We start from the raw sequence: 17,245 nt of genomic DNA on the forward strand, positions 1-17,245 counted from the left end.
AAACAAAAACACAAGTTGCCGTCTAAACCCACAATGCAATTCGGCAACGTCACTCTCAAAAGCGTTCATATTTTTTCTACTTCTTCCTCTCACCTTAAATCAACTCCAGTCCTAATCAAAATACCAAATATATAATCATTATATATATATCAACCACTTAAACCGCCATGTTATTAGACAAACGTGCATATTTGAACGGTTTCCACATGCGACAACAGCGAATGTATGCTTCATTACGGCCGCCATTTTCCATGACTTCTTCTTCTACTACACCAAACATCTCTCCGAGGCAGTTCGGCGTCACGTGCAACCCAGCGGTGTAATCGGTGTAACAGCGCCCTCCAGTGACCAAACCAAGCAGTGACCTGATGCAATTTAGGCGGAAACAGACACGGACACATCACAATCTATTAGGTGTTGCATTCAATTTCCGTAATAAAATAAAGCATCAGACAAAAACTATTGGGAATTACTTTTTAATTTGGAATATCGATCAGATACTAAGTCAGTACAGACACAGCATTGATGATATTGATATGATACTTTGATAAAACCAATACTATTTTTTCTATAAAATTTTGTCATTTTAGCTTAAATATCTTTATCATAATTATATCAAATTCAAATTGTGCTTTGTGTGACTGGAGAACCCGAATCATAAATACCTCAAAACACTAATTTCCAGAGCCAAGTCAAAGTCATCACTTGGAGATTCCTAAAGTGTCCGTGTATCTATGAAGTGACTTTATCATATTTGCCTCATATTTACTGTCAACACAACTTGAGCAATGAATAGGTTTTTCTCCTGTGTGGTCACATGGGCGATACATTTACCGAGCAATTAAAAAGCTTTTATCTTGCGTGAACTCTCATGTGAGACAACATCCCCGCCTTCTGAGTGAAGCTTTTACCACATTCTGAGCAACTATGAGGTTTCTCTCCTGTGTGCGTCTTCATGTGTGATAGCATATTGGCCTTTTGACTGAAGTTTTTACCACATTCAGAGCAACCGAAAGGTTTTTCTCCCGTGTGGGTTCTCATGTGCGATACCATGTGTGCTTTAAGGGAGAAACTTTTACCACAGTGTGAACAACTAAAACGTTTTTCTCCGGTGTGTGTCCTCATGTGAGATAACATGTACGCCTTTCGGGTGAAACTTTTACCGCAGTGTGAGCAATTAAAACGCTTTTCTCCCGTGTGTATCGTCATGTGTGACAACATACTCACCTTCTGAGTGAAGCTTTTACCGCAGTCGGCACAACTAAAAGGTTTTTCTCCGGTGTGCGTTCTCATGTGCGTTATCATATGTGCTTTTTGAGTGAAGCTTTTACCACAAGCTAAGCAACCGAAGCGTTTTTCTCCTTTGTGTGCTCTCATGTGTGACACCATGTTTGCCCGGTGAGTGAACGTTTTACCGCAGTCTGAGCAACTGAAAGGTTTTTCTCCGGTGTGAGTCCTAATGTGCGATAACATATTTGGCTTTTGCGTGAAGCTTTTACCGCACTCTGAGCAGCTAAAATGTTTCTCTCCCGTGTGCGTTCTCATGTGTGATTCCAAATTTGCCTTCTGAATGAAGCTTTTACCGCAGTCTGAGCAACTAAAACGTTTTTCTCCCGTGTGGGTCCTCATGTGTCGAATCAAATAACTCTTATAAGAAAATCTTTTATCGCAAACTGAGCAGTTAAAAGGTTTCCCTGTCTTCTTTTTAGAGCTTTCAGAGTGTTTGTTGCCAGTGTGAGTCGTCATATCACCTTCACAGTCTGTATCGCTGCTCAAAGGTTCTTGGTAGTCGTCGCTGTCTTCATCTTGAGGAGAGCGTGACGTTGTGTCGTCACTATCTGACAGTGGAGCTAAGAGGTTGTCTGGTCCTGATCTTGGACTATGATGAAGCTGTGAAGACTCAGGTGGTTTGTCTTCATGGTCTTCGGTCTTCACGGAGACACCGGTCAGTGGCAACCTGGTGAGATCAGCCTCCTCTGGCCCTAGAAGATGCTCTCCCTCCTGGGTGATTGACAGTTCTTCCTCTTCCTCTTTAACAAAGGACGGCTGTGGCTCCTCCGCCTCTTCTTTGATGTGGGGGGGCTCTGGCTCCTCTGCCTCCTCTTTAACAGGCTGTGGCCCCCCCTGACGTGGCTGACTGGGACATTGTTGATGACCAATTGGGTGGTGGATGTCTGCAAAACACAAAAAAAGGAATTATTGATTGTGGAAGCTTAGTGTGCACTATAAAAAAAATCTTAATTTTTTTAAATAGTAACAGCTCAGTCACCATAATATTTTCCTGTATTTTTCCCTGTTATAGCAATCAGGGGTGCAAAGATTCCGAGAATAATTTGAATACCTTCATAAAAAATAATAGACCACCCACTCAATGCAAACTATTAAAATAGTAAACCCTAATATGGATGTGGATCCTAAGTCGACCGACCCGGCCACCTCCTCCACCGCAGGAAGATGACAGAACTCTAAAATTACTGCAAATAAATACTTAAAATAGCACAAAAAAACAAAGTTCAATCCTTCAAAACCAACCGTCCAGCGACGGCTAGTTTATGGTGGCCCGAAAATCCGAGTTTCAGGACCAGACGGAACCTCATAGCTTGGGTTTCCCTTACGGAGTCGCCAGTGATGTTTAACTTAACTTTAATGGATTCGGGAAAAACACTTCTAATAAATTTAATAACTAAAGTAAATATAAATGTTATATATTTGTTATGTATCTAGCCAAAGACAAAGATCTGACCAAGTTTCGTGATGAAGCTCTTATTGCTGCTGCTTGTTTGATATGTCCGTCACTCAAAAGGGTCCGACTGGAAATACTGACTGAACTATAAAGGTCTGAGACGTTTGTTTATATACAGTACATATGTACTTCCTGTGCCTTTAAACGTCTAACTTTCATTAATTAGCACCCGCATTTGTACAAAAGAGCCCCCCGTTGTAGATTATGTGTTTAAAGCTTAAGTAGAAGGTTAGTGGACATGAAATTTACCTTCGATGTGAAGCACAGCTTGAGTCTCGCAATCAGCTTCCGGTTGTTGTCGTAGTCGCTGGTTCTCCTCTCTCGTTGGAGAAAGTTCCTCCTGGTCCAATGTTATGTGTAGTCTCTGGTTATCTCCAGCTTCCACCTCCGTGTGTCCGAGATGTAATGAGGGTGCCCAGTCTGGATGGCTTTCATCCATTTCATTAGCTGGTCTCCCTGAAAAACACACACTCCCATTATTACTTTGAAAACTGGCTCTATTTTTAAAATACGCTTCTTTCATTCATTATCGAGTAGATTACAAATCACTCAAAGTTCAAAGATGTTATGGTTTTATTCGTCCAAAGACGATACTTGACTTAGTTTGGTGCCCTCAGCTAGCTTGGCTAACGCTAGCGGCCTACTAAATGCTAGGTGTGAAAGAGCAAAACACATGCTTTGATTGAAACTTACCAGTGTGAAAATGCCGTGAACACACCACCAAGTCTTGGGTGATGGTGTTGAAAGTGATGTTTGGTCGTCTCACGGCTGCTATCCAGGCCATTCGGCGTCTCTTTGTTAGCTCACAGATCACAGCTCCTTGGCTTTGCTTCCACGTTGGAAAGGAGAAACATCTCACCCCATCCTTTTTATTCCCCGATTGTTCGTGTGGACGATGCTGGCACTTCACGACGCAACACGTCTGCGCCATGTTTGGACTTGTTAGAACAAAACAACAAAAACATAAGGGCAGCGGCGAGCATGCAGCTAACGTCAACAAACAGTTGCTGTCAAACCCACAATGCAATTCGGCAACGTCACTCCCAAACGTGTTCATATTTTACGTTTCCCATGATGCAAATGCAGGCAATTCAAGAGTACACTAATAGAAGGTTAACTAGATGTATTACAAATATATCAGACAGAATAAAATTAGAATTCTGGCCTAAATGTCTCTTCTAATGTCCTCCAGATGAGAAAAGAGAGTCAACCTCCAGTCGAAATTATGAGATAAAGTCATAATAATGAGATAAAAAGTCGATATTCTGAGATAGAAAGACAAAATTATGCGATAAAAAGTCGAATAACCAAATAAAAAGTCAAAATAACCAGATAAAAAGTCAAAATTATTAGATAAAGTCATAATAATGAGATAAAAAGTCAACATACTGAGATAGACAGTCAAAATTATGAGATAAAAGTCGAAATAATGAGATAAAAAGTCAATATTCTGAGATAAAAAGTCAAAATTACAAGATAAAACGTTGAAATTTTGAGATAAGAAAGTGGAAATTATGAGATAAAGTCATAATAATGAGATAAAAAGTCGATATTCTGAGATAGAAAGACAAAATTATGCGATAAAAACTCGAATAACCAGATAAAAAGTCAAAATTATTAGATAAAGTCATAATAATGAGATAAAAAGTCAACATCCTGAGATAGACAGTCAAAATTATGAGTTAAAAGTCAAAATAATGAGATAAAAAGTCAATATTCTGAGATAAAAAGTCAAAATTACAAGATAAAACGTTGAAATTTTGAGATAAGAAAGTGGAAATTATGAGATAAAATCATAATAATGAGATAAAAAGTGTAAATAATGATGTAGCTTAGTAGAAGAGTCATAGCAGCAGCTCTTCTCTCCTGTTCAGACATGGATTGTGAGTACATTGAAGAGTACTTTAAGTGATGAAATACTTCATTTGCTGGTGAATTCACATGGAATTGTACCAAGAAAACTCTCGAAAAGTCTCTCCGCAGCCGGTATCGCCGATATTGGTGATATCGATTTAGTAATTTTGCCTTTTATTTGTTGATCATCATTATGATGACAATAAAACACCTGGCCACATTTGAAGGCAAGGAAATCTTTTATTTTCACACTTATATTTGTTTGCATCGCCAATTGGACTTCTATGTATGATTCATTTAAGACAGTCAGTCTACTTTCCAAATAGAATCTGGAAGGAAGTGAACAGGAAGTGACTTTATCGATGACAGCATTTAGTGATAAGGTCATAAAATACCTTTAACTACAGTCGGCCATCATTGACTCCGCATGCGTCTATCCAAGGAGGACTTCCGAGGAAACATGTCACCATAATCAGGGAAACTACAATATCTTTATCCTGTGTGTGTTCTCATGTGTGATAACATATTTACCTTTTGGGTGAAGCTTTTACCACAATCTGAGCAATGAAAAGGTTTTTCTCCTGTGTGTGTTTTCATGTGTAATAACATACTTTCCTTTTGAGTGAAGTTTTTACCACAATCTGAGCAACTAAAAGGTTTTTCTCCCGTGTGGGTCCTCATGTGCTTGACCATATTTGCTTTGAGCGTGAAGCTCTTACCACAGTCTGAGCAACGAAAAGGTTTTTCTCCTGTGTGCGTTCTCATGTGTAATACCATATTCGCCTTTTGCGTGAAGCTTTTACCGCAGTCTGAGCATCGGAAACATTTTTCCCCCGTGTGCGTTCTCATGTGTGATATCATATTTACTTTGTGAGTGAAGCTTTTACCACAGGCTGAGCAACTGTAAGGTTTCTCTCCAGTGTGTGTCCTCATGTGCGCTACCATACTTCTCTTTTGAGTGAAGCTTTTGCCGCAGTGTGAACAACTGAAAGGTTTTTCTCCTGTGTGCGTTCTCATGTGCGACACCATCGTCGCCTTTTGAGTGAAGCTTTTACCACAGTCTGAGCATCTAAAAGGTTTTTCTCCCGTGTGTGTTTTCATGTGTAACACCATGCTTGACTTTTGGGTGAAGCTCTTACCGCAGTGTGAGCAACTAAATGGTTTTTCTCCTGTGTGCGTTCTCATGTGTGATAACATATGTGCCCTTTGAGTGAAGTTTTTACCGCAGTCTGAGCAACTGAAATGTTTTTCTCCAGTGTGGGTCCGCATGTGTCGAGTCCACGAACTCTTACAAGAAAAGCTTTTATCACATGAGCACTTAAACGTTTTTTTACCTGTCATCTTCTTTGAGCTTTCAGAGTGTTTGTTGCCAGTGTGAGTCGTCATATCACCTTCACAGTCTGTATCGCTGCTCAAAGGTTCTTGGTAGTAGTCGCTGTCTTCATCTTCAGGAGAGCGTGACGTTGTGTCGTCACTATCTGACAGTGGAGCTAAGAGGTTGTCTGGTCCTGATCTTGGACTATGATGAAGCTGTGAGGACTCAGGTGGTTTGTCTTCATGGTCTTCGGTCTTCACAGAGACACCAGTCAGTGGCAACCTGGTGAGATCAGCCTCCTCTGGTCCTAGAAGATGCTCTCCCTCCTGAGTGATCCAGAGTTCTTCCTCTTCCTCTTTAACACAGGTGGGCGGTGGCTCCTCCTCTTCCTCTTTAATGTGTGGCGGTTGAGGTTCCTCGTCTTCCTCCTTAATGTGGGTGGGCTCTGGCTCCTCTTCTTCTTCTTCTTCGTGAATGTAAGGGGGCTGGAGCTCCTCCTGCGCCCAAGTGGAGCCCCCCCTCTGTGGCTGAGGGGGACATTCTTCTTGATGACCAATCAGCTGCTGGACGTCTGAAGGACACAAGAGGAATTACTGAGGAAGATTATTGTGGAAAACCTCAGTTGTGAGAATTGGAATGAAGCCATCTTGTTACAGTACATGACAATATGACAATACTTGAGACTATTTTGTTATACTGAGTTGAGTTTGGTGCTGCATGGGGGGGGGGGGGGGGGGGTCAGCAGGGTGGGAGTTAGTGTAGCCAAACGTGTGGATGTTTGTCTCTTCTGTGGGTGCAGAAGAGGGAGTCGTCTGCATCTGTAGTTCAGAAGGCAGCGGATGCGGCTGGAGGGGCCCAGCAAACCTGCTTTTCATTTCGGTTTTCAGTCAATAATGCGAGGAATAAATGCATTGTGAAAGACAAAACGTGAGATGTTCATATTAGCATTTTTGGAATACATTGAATAAAAATCAATCGCTCTTAGTAGTCACTAATATTTTATAAAAGTTTTTTATAAATACAATTAAAAGTCACTAACTCACAGATGATCGTATCGGCTGCATGAAACCCTGATAGGAGCATCAGTAATATTAATATTAATCGATTGACAGCCCTAATTTGTTTATACTGCATATACTGTATCGGTGCAGTACCTCCCTTTTTACAGCAGAGGGCGCCAACTCACAATGTGTGTTTAGGCTTAAGTAAAACGTTAGTGAAAGTTACCTTCGATGTGGAGCACAGCTTGAGTCTTTTCATCAGCTTCCGGTTGTTGTCGTAGTCGCTCGTTCTCCTGGTCCAATGTTATGTGTAGTCTCTGGTTATCTCCAGCTTCCACCTCCGTGTGTCCGAGATGTAATGAGGGTGCCCAGTCTGGATGGCTTTCATCCATTTCATTAGCTGGTCTCCCTGAAAAACACACACTCCCATTATTACTTTGAAAACTGGCTCTATTTTTAAAATACGCTTCTTTCATTCATTATCGAGTAGATTACAAATCACTCAAAGTTAAAAGATGTTATGGTTTTATTCGTCCAAAGACGATACTTGACTTAGTTTGGTGCCCTCAGCTAGCTTGGCTAACGCTAGCGGCCTACTAAATGCTAGGTGTGAAAGAGCAAAACACATGCTTTGATTGAAACTTACCAGTGTGAAAATGCCGTGAACACACCACCAAGTCTTGGGTGATGGTGTTGAAAGTGATGTTTGGTCGTCTCACGGCTGCTATCCAGGCCATTCGGCGTCTCTTTGTTAGCTCACAGATCACAGCTCCTTGGCTTTGCTTCCACGTTGGAAAGGAGAAACATCTCACCCCATCCTTTTTATTCCCCGATTGTTCGTGTGGACGATGCTGGCACTTCACGACGCAACACGTCTGCGCCATGTTTGGACTTGTTATCAGAAAATAAAAACATAAGGGTAGAGGCGAGCATGCAGCTAACGTCAACAAACGGTTGCTGTCAAACCCACAATGCAATTCGGCGATTCACCTAAGCAACATCACTCAAAGGTTCATATTGTTTCTACCTTTCCCACATGTTTCAAGTCACTGCAGTCTTCATCAAAATATCAAATATATTATCCAAAAATACACATTTCAACCATTTTTTTCAGGCTTTGATATCAACATCAGATTAGCAGTCAAACTGATTTTTTTTGCTGTGTCAGATTATTAAATTTGAGGAAAACAATAAGCCCCCCCTCCCTATATAATTTTGGAGAGTCCTCTAGCACCCCCATAGGGTCAGACGTCAGCCCCTGGTTTCATGTACCAAATCAACTAATTAGAATTTTAAGACTTTCCATTAAACAAAATTCCAATTGATTCCATATGGAATAACACAAATTTCCATCCTACTTTCCATCATAATGTAGCCAACAGCAGCCGGAAGAGGATACGGCCCGTGGACCAAACCCGGCCTGGTGGGATTTCAGTCTGACCTGCCGGACATTTCCAAAGTAGTAAAAAAAAGTATGAAATGAATTACATTAATTTCTGAATGGAGACTCTGCACTTTCTTGTGATAAACGAGTTATTACGGTAATCAGAGATCATGTGACAGCAGATCCAGTACATAAACATGTTATTATGTAAATAGCTACTTAGCTACTAATATATACTTTTCTTACAAAGCAGAATGGGGCATAGTCTTTACAGAGCATTGCCCCGCCTCCCCCCACTGGGACACTGTTCATTCTGCTACAGAACCAACATGCCCAGGTTGAGACAGATGCCCAGAGTGAACTCTCTCGTCATCCAGCCCTTTTGGGAGAGAAAGCGGATAAAAACAAACACGTCATGTTTGGAGGCCAGCATATCCACTTTATTGATGAGTTTATTGGTGAGTCTGGAAGTGGACGACCGAGAAAACGTGTCGCCATCATTTCAGCAACTACGTCCCTGTCGCGTGTGTTCCCATGTTTTACTTTGGGGGCGTTTTTTTTACCGCAGTCTTAGCAACTAAACTGTTTTTCTGTGCTTGATTTGATTCACTTCAACGAAAAGTCCTTTTTTTTTACCGTTTGTCCTCACATCAGTAAAAGGAATCAAATCATAGGACAAGCTGGGGTAGGCTCCAGCAGCATACCCCCACCACCACCACCACCATAATGAGGATGGAGCAGCATAGAAAATGAATGAACTGCAGATTTTCCTTCCAACTAGTTTCTCTAGCAGGTGATTGAAGTGATGAACTTCCTTCAAACCAGAGGAGGTGTCAATCATAAAAATCGCCTGCTTCAGTGACCGACTGGAAAGAAAACATCCCGGGTCTCGCCCCGACGTGGCACACACACACACCAGTGACTCGGCAAGTTTTCGGCAAGAGGACACAATTTGAGTAACTGCACTGTTTTTTCTCCTGAGTGATACATTTAGGATTCCTGTGGGTGTGTCTTCATATGTTTGACCATACTTACTTTATGGGTGAAGCTTTGGCCACAGTTGGAGCAGGTAAAAGGTTTTTCTCCCGTGTGCGTTCTCATATGCGACACCAAAGCTGCCTTTTGCGTGAAACTTTTACCACACTCGGAGCAACTGAAAGGTTTTTCTCCCGTGTGCGTTCTCATGTGCATAACCATGTTGATTTTTCGAGTGAAGTGTTTGCCGCAGTCCAAGCAACTAAAAGGTTTCTCTCCTGTGTGCGTTCTCATGTGTAACACCAACGCCGGCTTCTGGGTGAAACTTTTACCGCAGTCTAAGCAACTAAACGGTTTTTCTCCCGTGTGCGTTCTAATGTGCGTGATCATACTTGCCTTTTCAGTGAAGCGTCTACCACAGTCCGAGCAACTAAACGGTTTTTCTCCCGTGTGCGTTCTCATGTGTGACACCATGTTGGCTTTTTGAGTGAAGCTTTTGCCGCAGTCCGAGCAGGTAAAATGTTTTTCTCCTGTGTGTGTTTTCATGTGCGAGACCATACTTGACTTTTTACTGAAGCTTTTACCGCAGTCGAGGCAATGAAAAGGTTTTTCTCCTGTGTGCATTCTCATGTGTGATACCATAGTTACCTTTTGGGTGAAGCTTTTGCCGCAGACAGAGCAACTGAAAGGTTTTTCTCCTGTGTGAGTTCTCATGTGCGACACCATGTTTCCCTTTTGGGTGAAGCTTTTACCGCAGTCTGGGCATCGAAAACATTTTTCTCCTGTGTGGGTTCTCATGTGTGACACCAGAGTTGCCTTTTGAGTGAAACCTCGACCGCAGTCTGAGCAGCGAAAACGTTTCTCTCCTGTGTGCGTTCTCATGTGGCGAATCAAATTACTCTGATAAAAAAATCTTTTCCCACAAACTGAGCAGCTAAAACGTTTACGGGTCTTCTTTTTCGAGCTTTCAGAGTGTTTGTTGCCAGTGTGAGTCGTCATATCACCTTCACAGTCTGTATCGCTGCTCAAAGGTTCTTGGTAGTAGTCGCTGTCTTCATCTTCAGGAGAGCGTGACGTTGCGTCGACACCATCTGACAGTGGAGCTAAGAGGTTGTCTCCTTGTGATCCTCCACAGTGGTCTCCATCAGCTTCTGTTGTCATGTGTTGTGGTGAGCAGCTGCATGAAGGCTCCGCCTCTCTCATCTCCTCACTTGGACTATGATGAAGCTGCCAGGACTCAGGTGGTTTGTCTTCATGGTCTTCGGTCTTCACGGAGACACCGGTCAGTGGCAACCTGGTGAGATCAGCCTCCTCTGGCCCTAGAAGATGCTCTCCCTCCTGAGTGATCCAGAGTTCTTCCTCTTCCTCTTTAACACAAAGAAGCTGGGGGTCCTCTTCCTCTTTGATGTGGGCGGGCTCTGGGTCCTCCTCTTCTTTAAAGCGAAGGGGTTGTGGTTCCTCCTCTTCCTCTTTAATGTGGATGGGCTCTGGCTCCTCTTCTTCTTCTTCTTTAACAGGCTGTGGCTCCTCCTGCTGCCAAGTGGAGCCCCCCTCTTGATGACCAATCAGCCGCTGGACGTCTGTGGGACACAAAGAGGAATTATAGTGGAAGCTTATGATGATACACGATAAAAAAATATCTTTAGTCTTCCATAGCAATAAATTTGGCGGTTCTACGTTGGGGACTCTGGTCTACTCCCACCTTCCAAAGATATTCATGTTGGGGTCATTGGTGACTCCATTGATGTGAATAGTGGTTTGCCAAAAGTCAGCTGGGATAGGCTCCAGCATAACCGGGACCCTAATGAGGCCGAGCAGCATCGTCGATTTAATAAATTGCAATAGACGTTTTAACAGTTATTTAACATGACAATACTAATAGAAAATGAAGATGTTCTCATTAAATTAAAGTCTAATTAACATAATTTATGATGAAATGTATTTTGTGTATAAATTCCCTTAAGACTATACATACATTTTTTTTGTATAAGGCAGTGTACATGTACAGTACAGTCTACAAATACTGGGTACTGTCTCTTTTAGCACAGATATTACTTTCTTATATTTATTTTAGGGCTGTCAAAGTTCACTATGTCCTTTAATGGGACTATGTTTTTTTTTTTCAATGAACGTATTTGCGTCCTTTTCCAACCTGTAGTTTGAGGAAATGTGGCGGCGGATGTGGAGCCACAAGATGGAACGAATGCTGAGCAGAAAAGGACATTTAGTATCTAATGTCACCTGTTATGTGTTATGTAAAACTAGGACAGAAACAGCATGAAGAATTACGTTTTTTAACCTTTTACACTGAGTTTTACCAGCGTAGAGTGAGTGCTTTTTGGGTTAGTGAATAAAAAGCAACATCTAATTTTGCCTCGATGTTAAGAAATGGATGTAGCCTGGCTAACGTTTCCTGTTGCAAAATCTCCAACAAACTAGAATGTCCATGCTTGTGATTAAGGATGATGTCGTCAAAAAATGGACAAAATGAGCAAGAAAAATACTTTTTGGGTAATACTAATCATTTGAAAAGGTTATCCATCAATTGGTGGTTTTATTTAGAATATTCTACGTTTTTATAACAAACTCTCTTCAACCTGATGGCTGATTCCTGTGGCCTCCTCATGTTTAAAAGAGTCACTAGTTGCTGTTTTGTTGTTGTTGTTGTGTTCCAATGAATAGTATCCCCACCTAGCGGACATACTGTATCCACATGATGGTGCCTTTTGCATTTCTAACTGCCCCCACAATACGTCCTTGCCTAGAACCGGCCCTGATGTACACCCAAGGGTACGTGATTAAAAAAAATCAACAATCAATTAGCACACAGTGGTGTAAACATACCTTCTACTCGAGTCTTTCCAACAGCTTCCGGTTGTTGTCGTAGTCGCTCGTTCTCCTGGTCCAATGTTATGTGTAGTCTCTGGTTATCTCCAGCTTCCACCTCCGTGTGTCCGAGATGTAATGAGGGTGCCCAGTCTGGATGGCTTTCATCCATTTCATTAGCTGGTCTCCCTGAAAAACACACACTCCCATTATTACTTTGAAAACTGGCTCTATTTTTAAAATACGCTTCTTTCATTCATTATCGAGTAGATTACAAATCACTCAAAGTTAAAATATTTCAAGGTTTTATTCGTCCAAAGACGATACTTGACTTAGTTTGGTGCCCTCAGCTAGCTTGGCTAACGCTAGCGGCCTACTAAATGCTAGGTGTGAAAGAGCAAAACACATGCTTTGATTGAAACTTACCAGTGTGAAAATGCCGTGAACACACCACCAAGTCTTGGGTGATGGTGTTGAAAGTGATGTTTGGTCGTCTCACGGCTGCTATCCAGGCCATTCGGCGTCTCTTTGTTAGCTCACAGATCACAGCTCCTTGGCTTTGCTTCCACGTTGGAAAGGAGAAACATCTCACCCCATCCTTTTTATTCCCCGATTGTTCGTGTGGACGATGCTGGCACTTCACGACGCAACACGTCTGCGCCATGTTTGGACTTGTTTAAATAAAACAACACAAGTACAGCGTCGAGCATGAAGCCGGCATAAAAACAAACCTCCTTCCGTTTCCGTTTCCGCCCAAACCCACAATGCACTGCAGTTCTTGCTGCTGGTGATGGCGGGTTGCAACCAACATTTTGGTGCATACCGCCATCTACTGTTCCGGAGTACCCTGAAGGTGTCCATCATGTCATTTTACAATAATAATGTCAATATATTAAAAGTTGATTATGAGGAAAAGGCTGCAATTTTACAATAATAACACTGTAATACTATGAAAAAATTATAGTCATTTTAGTCACATCAACTTGAAATATTATATGGAAATCCGTTATTTGTTAGTCACAATATGAGAAACAAACAAAACAAAGATGACATTTTTGGAAAATTATCTTATCTATAATATTATGGGAATCACGTCTAAATTTAATGGCAATAAAGTCATAACAATACCTGAAGAAAATTTAATTGAAGAAGAAAGCTGAAATATTTGTAACATTTTAAAAAGGTTCATATTAGGAAAAGTTTACTTTATATATTTTTGTTTATTTCTTGACAGATAAAGAAGTGCAACAAAAACATTTCAAAATGTTGAATATTTCTAAGCAATGTCTAATTCTATTGTGTAAACAGATGCGATTTTGATGTAAAACATCATTAATTTTTTTTTACCACATCAACACCATAAACTACAGCTTCACATGCAGAAATAAACATTCACAACATCGTAGTTAAAGTCTATCTCTGTCGACCTCTAGTGGACAAATTGAACATTACACTTTGCCTGCAAGCAAAGCGCAAGACGGGTAGATAGATGGATAGATGGATAGATGGATAGATAGATAGATAGATAGATAGATAGACAGATAGATAGATAGATAGAGGGAGGAATCAAACTCAGGTCTCCTCGCTGTGTGGCCCCCACGCTAACCACTAAACCACCATGCAGCCTGCATTCAAATTAACAAATAATATTTTTTTCATGTACATGAAAGACCACATAAAAAATTTAATTTTAACAAAAAAATGGAATTGATCTGCTGCGTAAAGAGAGAAAGGAGTCATATTCTAACCAGAAAAAACTTAATTTTGAATGCATGGAGATTATATATATATATTTTTTTAATTGTCATGATATGCGAAACATTTGTTGCTCTACAAAAAAATTGTTTATTAGTTTTCCACACTGAATAGTGCTGAAAATATTGCCAAATGTGTTTTGAAATGAACACGTAGTTGGGTTTTGCTAACCAGGAACAAACGGGCCTTCAAAGAACACACAAGATGGATGCCGGGTACTGCAGGAGCTTGGCTTTATTAGCTACAGGCTGAAGGTACGGGACGTCCCCTCGCCATCAAAAACCAAAACACACGCTGTGCTAGTGGGCTACAGTGGTCAGCCTTCATCCAAGGAGGAGAAACCATCCTTCTCGTACATCGCTCTTCAACAGCCGTCTCTTCCGTCGTAGATCTGGGGTTGTCTTTGTCTTTGCTTTTTTCTCAGGTTTACACGAGTCGGGGTGTTTGCTACAGAGAGGGAAGCCTGGTCTCGGATCAGCTTCAAAGAGTTCTTGTTCATGTTTGAGGACTAGTATGGAGGATCAGACTTTGGACTAACATCCACAGGTTTGATAGCAGACGACAACACAATCAACGCACGTTTCACACACACACACACACACGCACTCATTGCACACATTGCACACATTGCACCGATCCCTGTGGGCGTGTTTGAGTCCCTAACTTAAATGGCTTCCACGTAGTTAGCCGGCAGCATCCCGGTCTTGCCGGTGCGCTGCACGGTGCCGTACATCCAGCCCTCGTCGATGGCCTGCACGTTCACGATCACGTCGCCGTCCTTGAAGGACACCTCGTCGCTGTCGGCCGCCAGGTAGTCATACATGGCTCGCACCGTTTTCTGATGGTGGAATGAAAGGGGGGGGGGGGTGTTAAGCTTTTTGACAGTCCCAAAAAAAGGTGAAAAGTCCTTTCTGTCCCTCAAGGTGTCCCAGACTTGGGGTCAGGACCACATACTGTATCCTCTAAACACTAATATTATAGATATTCCAAATTAATATTTGAATTTATGCTGATCACCTTGACTTATCACATCCAAGCAAGTTATTGATCAGTTAGTTTAAAAAAAAACAACTGATATAAAATAAAATAAGTCATCAAATACATGGGCAAACTGTTTCGAGCGTGACTCGGAGGGCAGCCATAACTTGAAACCAGTTGACACCCCTGAACAAGAGTAAACACCAGCGTTACAGGATCGGACACAATTTATTTCATATATATTTTTTATTCATTTATAATTATCTCGTAATTTATTATTCCCATATTATAACTCAGCCTAATTTATAATTTATAACTCAACTTAATTTTGTAATAATTGCAACTTTTGCAAGTTTTTTTTTCTCAAAATATTATTTTTTCTTTCCGCAATGAAAATGATGATTTTTTTCTCATAATATGACAATTTATTCTGGTAAAATTGCAACTTTTCTCATCATTAGTAAAAAATATTTTTTCTCTTAATATTTTGACTTTATGCTTGTAAAGTGACAGCTGTTTTTTTGTGTTTCGTGTCTGCTGGTGTTTATTATTTTTCAACTATTTCAACTTCTTGTAAATTCTCTTTTTGTAACTATGATTTTAATATTAATATTTGGACTTTATTCTCTTAATATTATAATTTTTTTTCCCCAAAAATGACAACTTTATTCATGGTTTTGTTGTTTCCTGTTAAATGACAAGTCTAACGTTTCTGCTGTTTTGTTCAATATTTGCTATTATTTATGATTTTCATACAAAGAGAGGCGTGTGGGACTCACCCCGGTGGTGGAGGGGTGCGAGGGGATGGAGGACACGGTGGTCTGCTGCGTGGCCACTGATGAGGACCTCTGCTGCACCTCCACAGTCTTAGCATGCTGGTAGCCTGCAGACAGAGGGAGTCGTGCTAATCAAACAAGGCGTCCTTGATGTGTCTGGGATATTGGGGGGGGGGGGGGGTGTTACCCATGGAGGAAGTTATGTATCCGTTGCTGTAGAGGGACATGTGGTGGTCCACATCCTGGGACATCTCGGATTTCTCGTCGGCCATGCCGCTGAGGGCGCTGGTGGAGCGTGAGTGCTCCTTGCTGCGGCGCTGAGCTTGTACTGTCACCAGGACGTCAAAACGAAACAGAAATCACAAAGGATCCGGTTTCACAACAAGAGTGACAATCCTTTGACCCGAGTCCTCGTCCCCGACTCTTGTGGTTCCGTGAGGTACTCCACCAGGAGGACTCATCCCACCTGGTGTGACTTAGCGGGGCCACGACTCACCTGACATCATGTGCAGACTCCTGGACTGGATGTTGTCCTCAGCGGGGTCGTAGTCAAACACGGAACCAGGGTTTGTACGCCACACTCTCAGATCTGAGGACACAAAGTCCGTCAGGGATTTACGGCTCCGCCATTGAGCCAAGCTCGGCGCAACACACAAATATAAGCAGTGGGCCCGCCACAGATAAATGAATGCAGCCAATGGGCGCCGAGTACATCATCGGCCGTACCAGTGATGGTTTCCTGGTCGTGCTCAATGGCGCGTCTCCTCTCCATCTCGACCACGCGCCTCTGGATGCCGCGGTAGCTGATGTCGCTGAAGTCCTGCGTGTTCTTCTTCACGCGCTCCGTCACGAGGTCCGAGGTGGTGGGGGTGAAGCTGCCCTTGTTCTTCTCGAAGTCCTCGTGGTACCGCACCTGCAGGAGACACCCGATGCGTTTCAAGCCACGCCCAGCGGTCCCGCCGTTCCCAGACCGGATATCTCACCCCAGAGATGATGCGCTGGGTTTCCTTCACACGCCTCATCTCAGGTGTGTCCAGAACGAAGGCGGCCTTGCCCTGGACTTGCTTACGGAAGCTGTCGGAGTACAACACCTGGCGGGGGGGGCAAGGACAGGAAGTGAGGCGTTTGGGACCTTTTCAAAAGCGAGGCCATCTTAGCATGGGCGTTAGCGTTCATAGCATCATAGAGGGCAACAAGACTTGACAGAGCGGTACCAGAGATTGGGAAACCAGATCAATGAATTAGCGGGGAGGAGGAAACGACTACCAATGAAAGAAAGATTACACATCCCAAAGTTGGAAGTTCAGCAGGAGGACGGAAGGGGGACAAAGATGGCGTGGAGTAGTTTTGGACGACACAAGAGGTTAGCGCCGTGGGTGTGCACAGATAAGGCTCAGCTGTGGGATTAAACGGTTAAAAGGAGAGCGCACGTGGGGAAATTAATAGGATTATGAGGACCAGTGTGGAGGATTTCATTGGAGACTTCTCCATGAACGCTCCTCCGGTTATGTACGAGTTCCTCAGTTCATACGAGAAGAACACAAAATGATCTTAGTCATTAAAACGTAAACATCTAACTGTTTGTTGATGTTGTTTTGGCAATAAAGAGGTTGTTGCATCATCCGGGTAGATGTTACG

General features: G+C 42.3%; 2 protein-coding genes across 22 annotated transcripts in view; both read right to left on the reverse strand.

Moving 5' to 3' along the window:
* Positions 1-156: 156 nt before the first annotated feature.
* On the reverse strand, positions 157-12,845 carry LOC131135691 (oocyte zinc finger protein XlCOF22-like). Of its 5 annotated transcripts, XM_058081903.1 has the most exons (5): positions 7,560-7,975; positions 7,140-7,322; positions 5,932-6,483; positions 3,437-3,681; positions 3,054-3,199 (listed from the first exon to the last, which is right to left on the reverse strand). In XM_058081903.1, exons 1-4 carry the CDS (start codon positions 7,795-7,797, stop codon positions 3,650-3,652), a joined length of 1,005 nt encoding a protein of 334 aa, XP_057937886.1. In that variant the 5' UTR covers positions 7,798-7,975; the 3' UTR covers positions 3,054-3,199; positions 3,437-3,649. The 5 variants fall into 5 exon arrangements, with proteins under 5 accessions (XP_057937887.1, XP_057937885.1, XP_057937886.1 ...); XM_058081904.1 differs by lacking the exons at positions 5,932-6,483; positions 7,140-7,322; positions 7,560-7,975 and adding exons at positions 157-365; positions 1,752-2,174 and having other exon boundaries at positions 2,993-3,199; positions 3,437-3,769; XM_058081902.1 differs by lacking the exons at positions 5,932-6,483; positions 7,140-7,322; positions 7,560-7,975 and adding an exon at positions 469-2,174 and having other exon boundaries at positions 2,993-3,199; positions 3,437-3,769.
* A 1,224-nt stretch (positions 12,846-14,069) lies between these two features.
* neb (nebulin) overlaps positions 14,070-17,245 on the reverse strand; it is a 59,075-nt gene continuing 55,899 nt past the window's right edge. For all 17 annotated transcript variants that reach the window (XM_058081798.1, XM_058081797.1, XM_058081807.1 and 14 more), the window contains 6 exons: positions 16,591-16,698; positions 16,334-16,520; positions 16,104-16,196; positions 15,795-15,935; positions 15,611-15,714; positions 14,070-14,691 (listed from right to left, as the gene is read on the reverse strand). In XM_058081798.1, the coding sequence (XP_057937781.1) occupies positions 14,518-14,691; positions 15,611-15,714; positions 15,795-15,935; positions 16,104-16,196; positions 16,334-16,520; positions 16,591-16,698 (807 nt within the window). In that variant the 3' untranslated portion in view covers positions 14,070-14,517. The remainder of the gene's footprint in view (positions 14,692-15,610; positions 15,715-15,794; positions 15,936-16,103; positions 16,197-16,333; positions 16,521-16,590; positions 16,699-17,245) is intronic.

This window comes from Doryrhamphus excisus, chromosome 9 (genome assembly GCF_030265055.1).
Source record: "Doryrhamphus excisus isolate RoL2022-K1 chromosome 9, RoL_Dexc_1.0, whole genome shotgun sequence".
NCBI lineage: Eukaryota > Metazoa > Chordata > Actinopteri > Syngnathiformes > Syngnathidae > Doryrhamphus > Doryrhamphus excisus.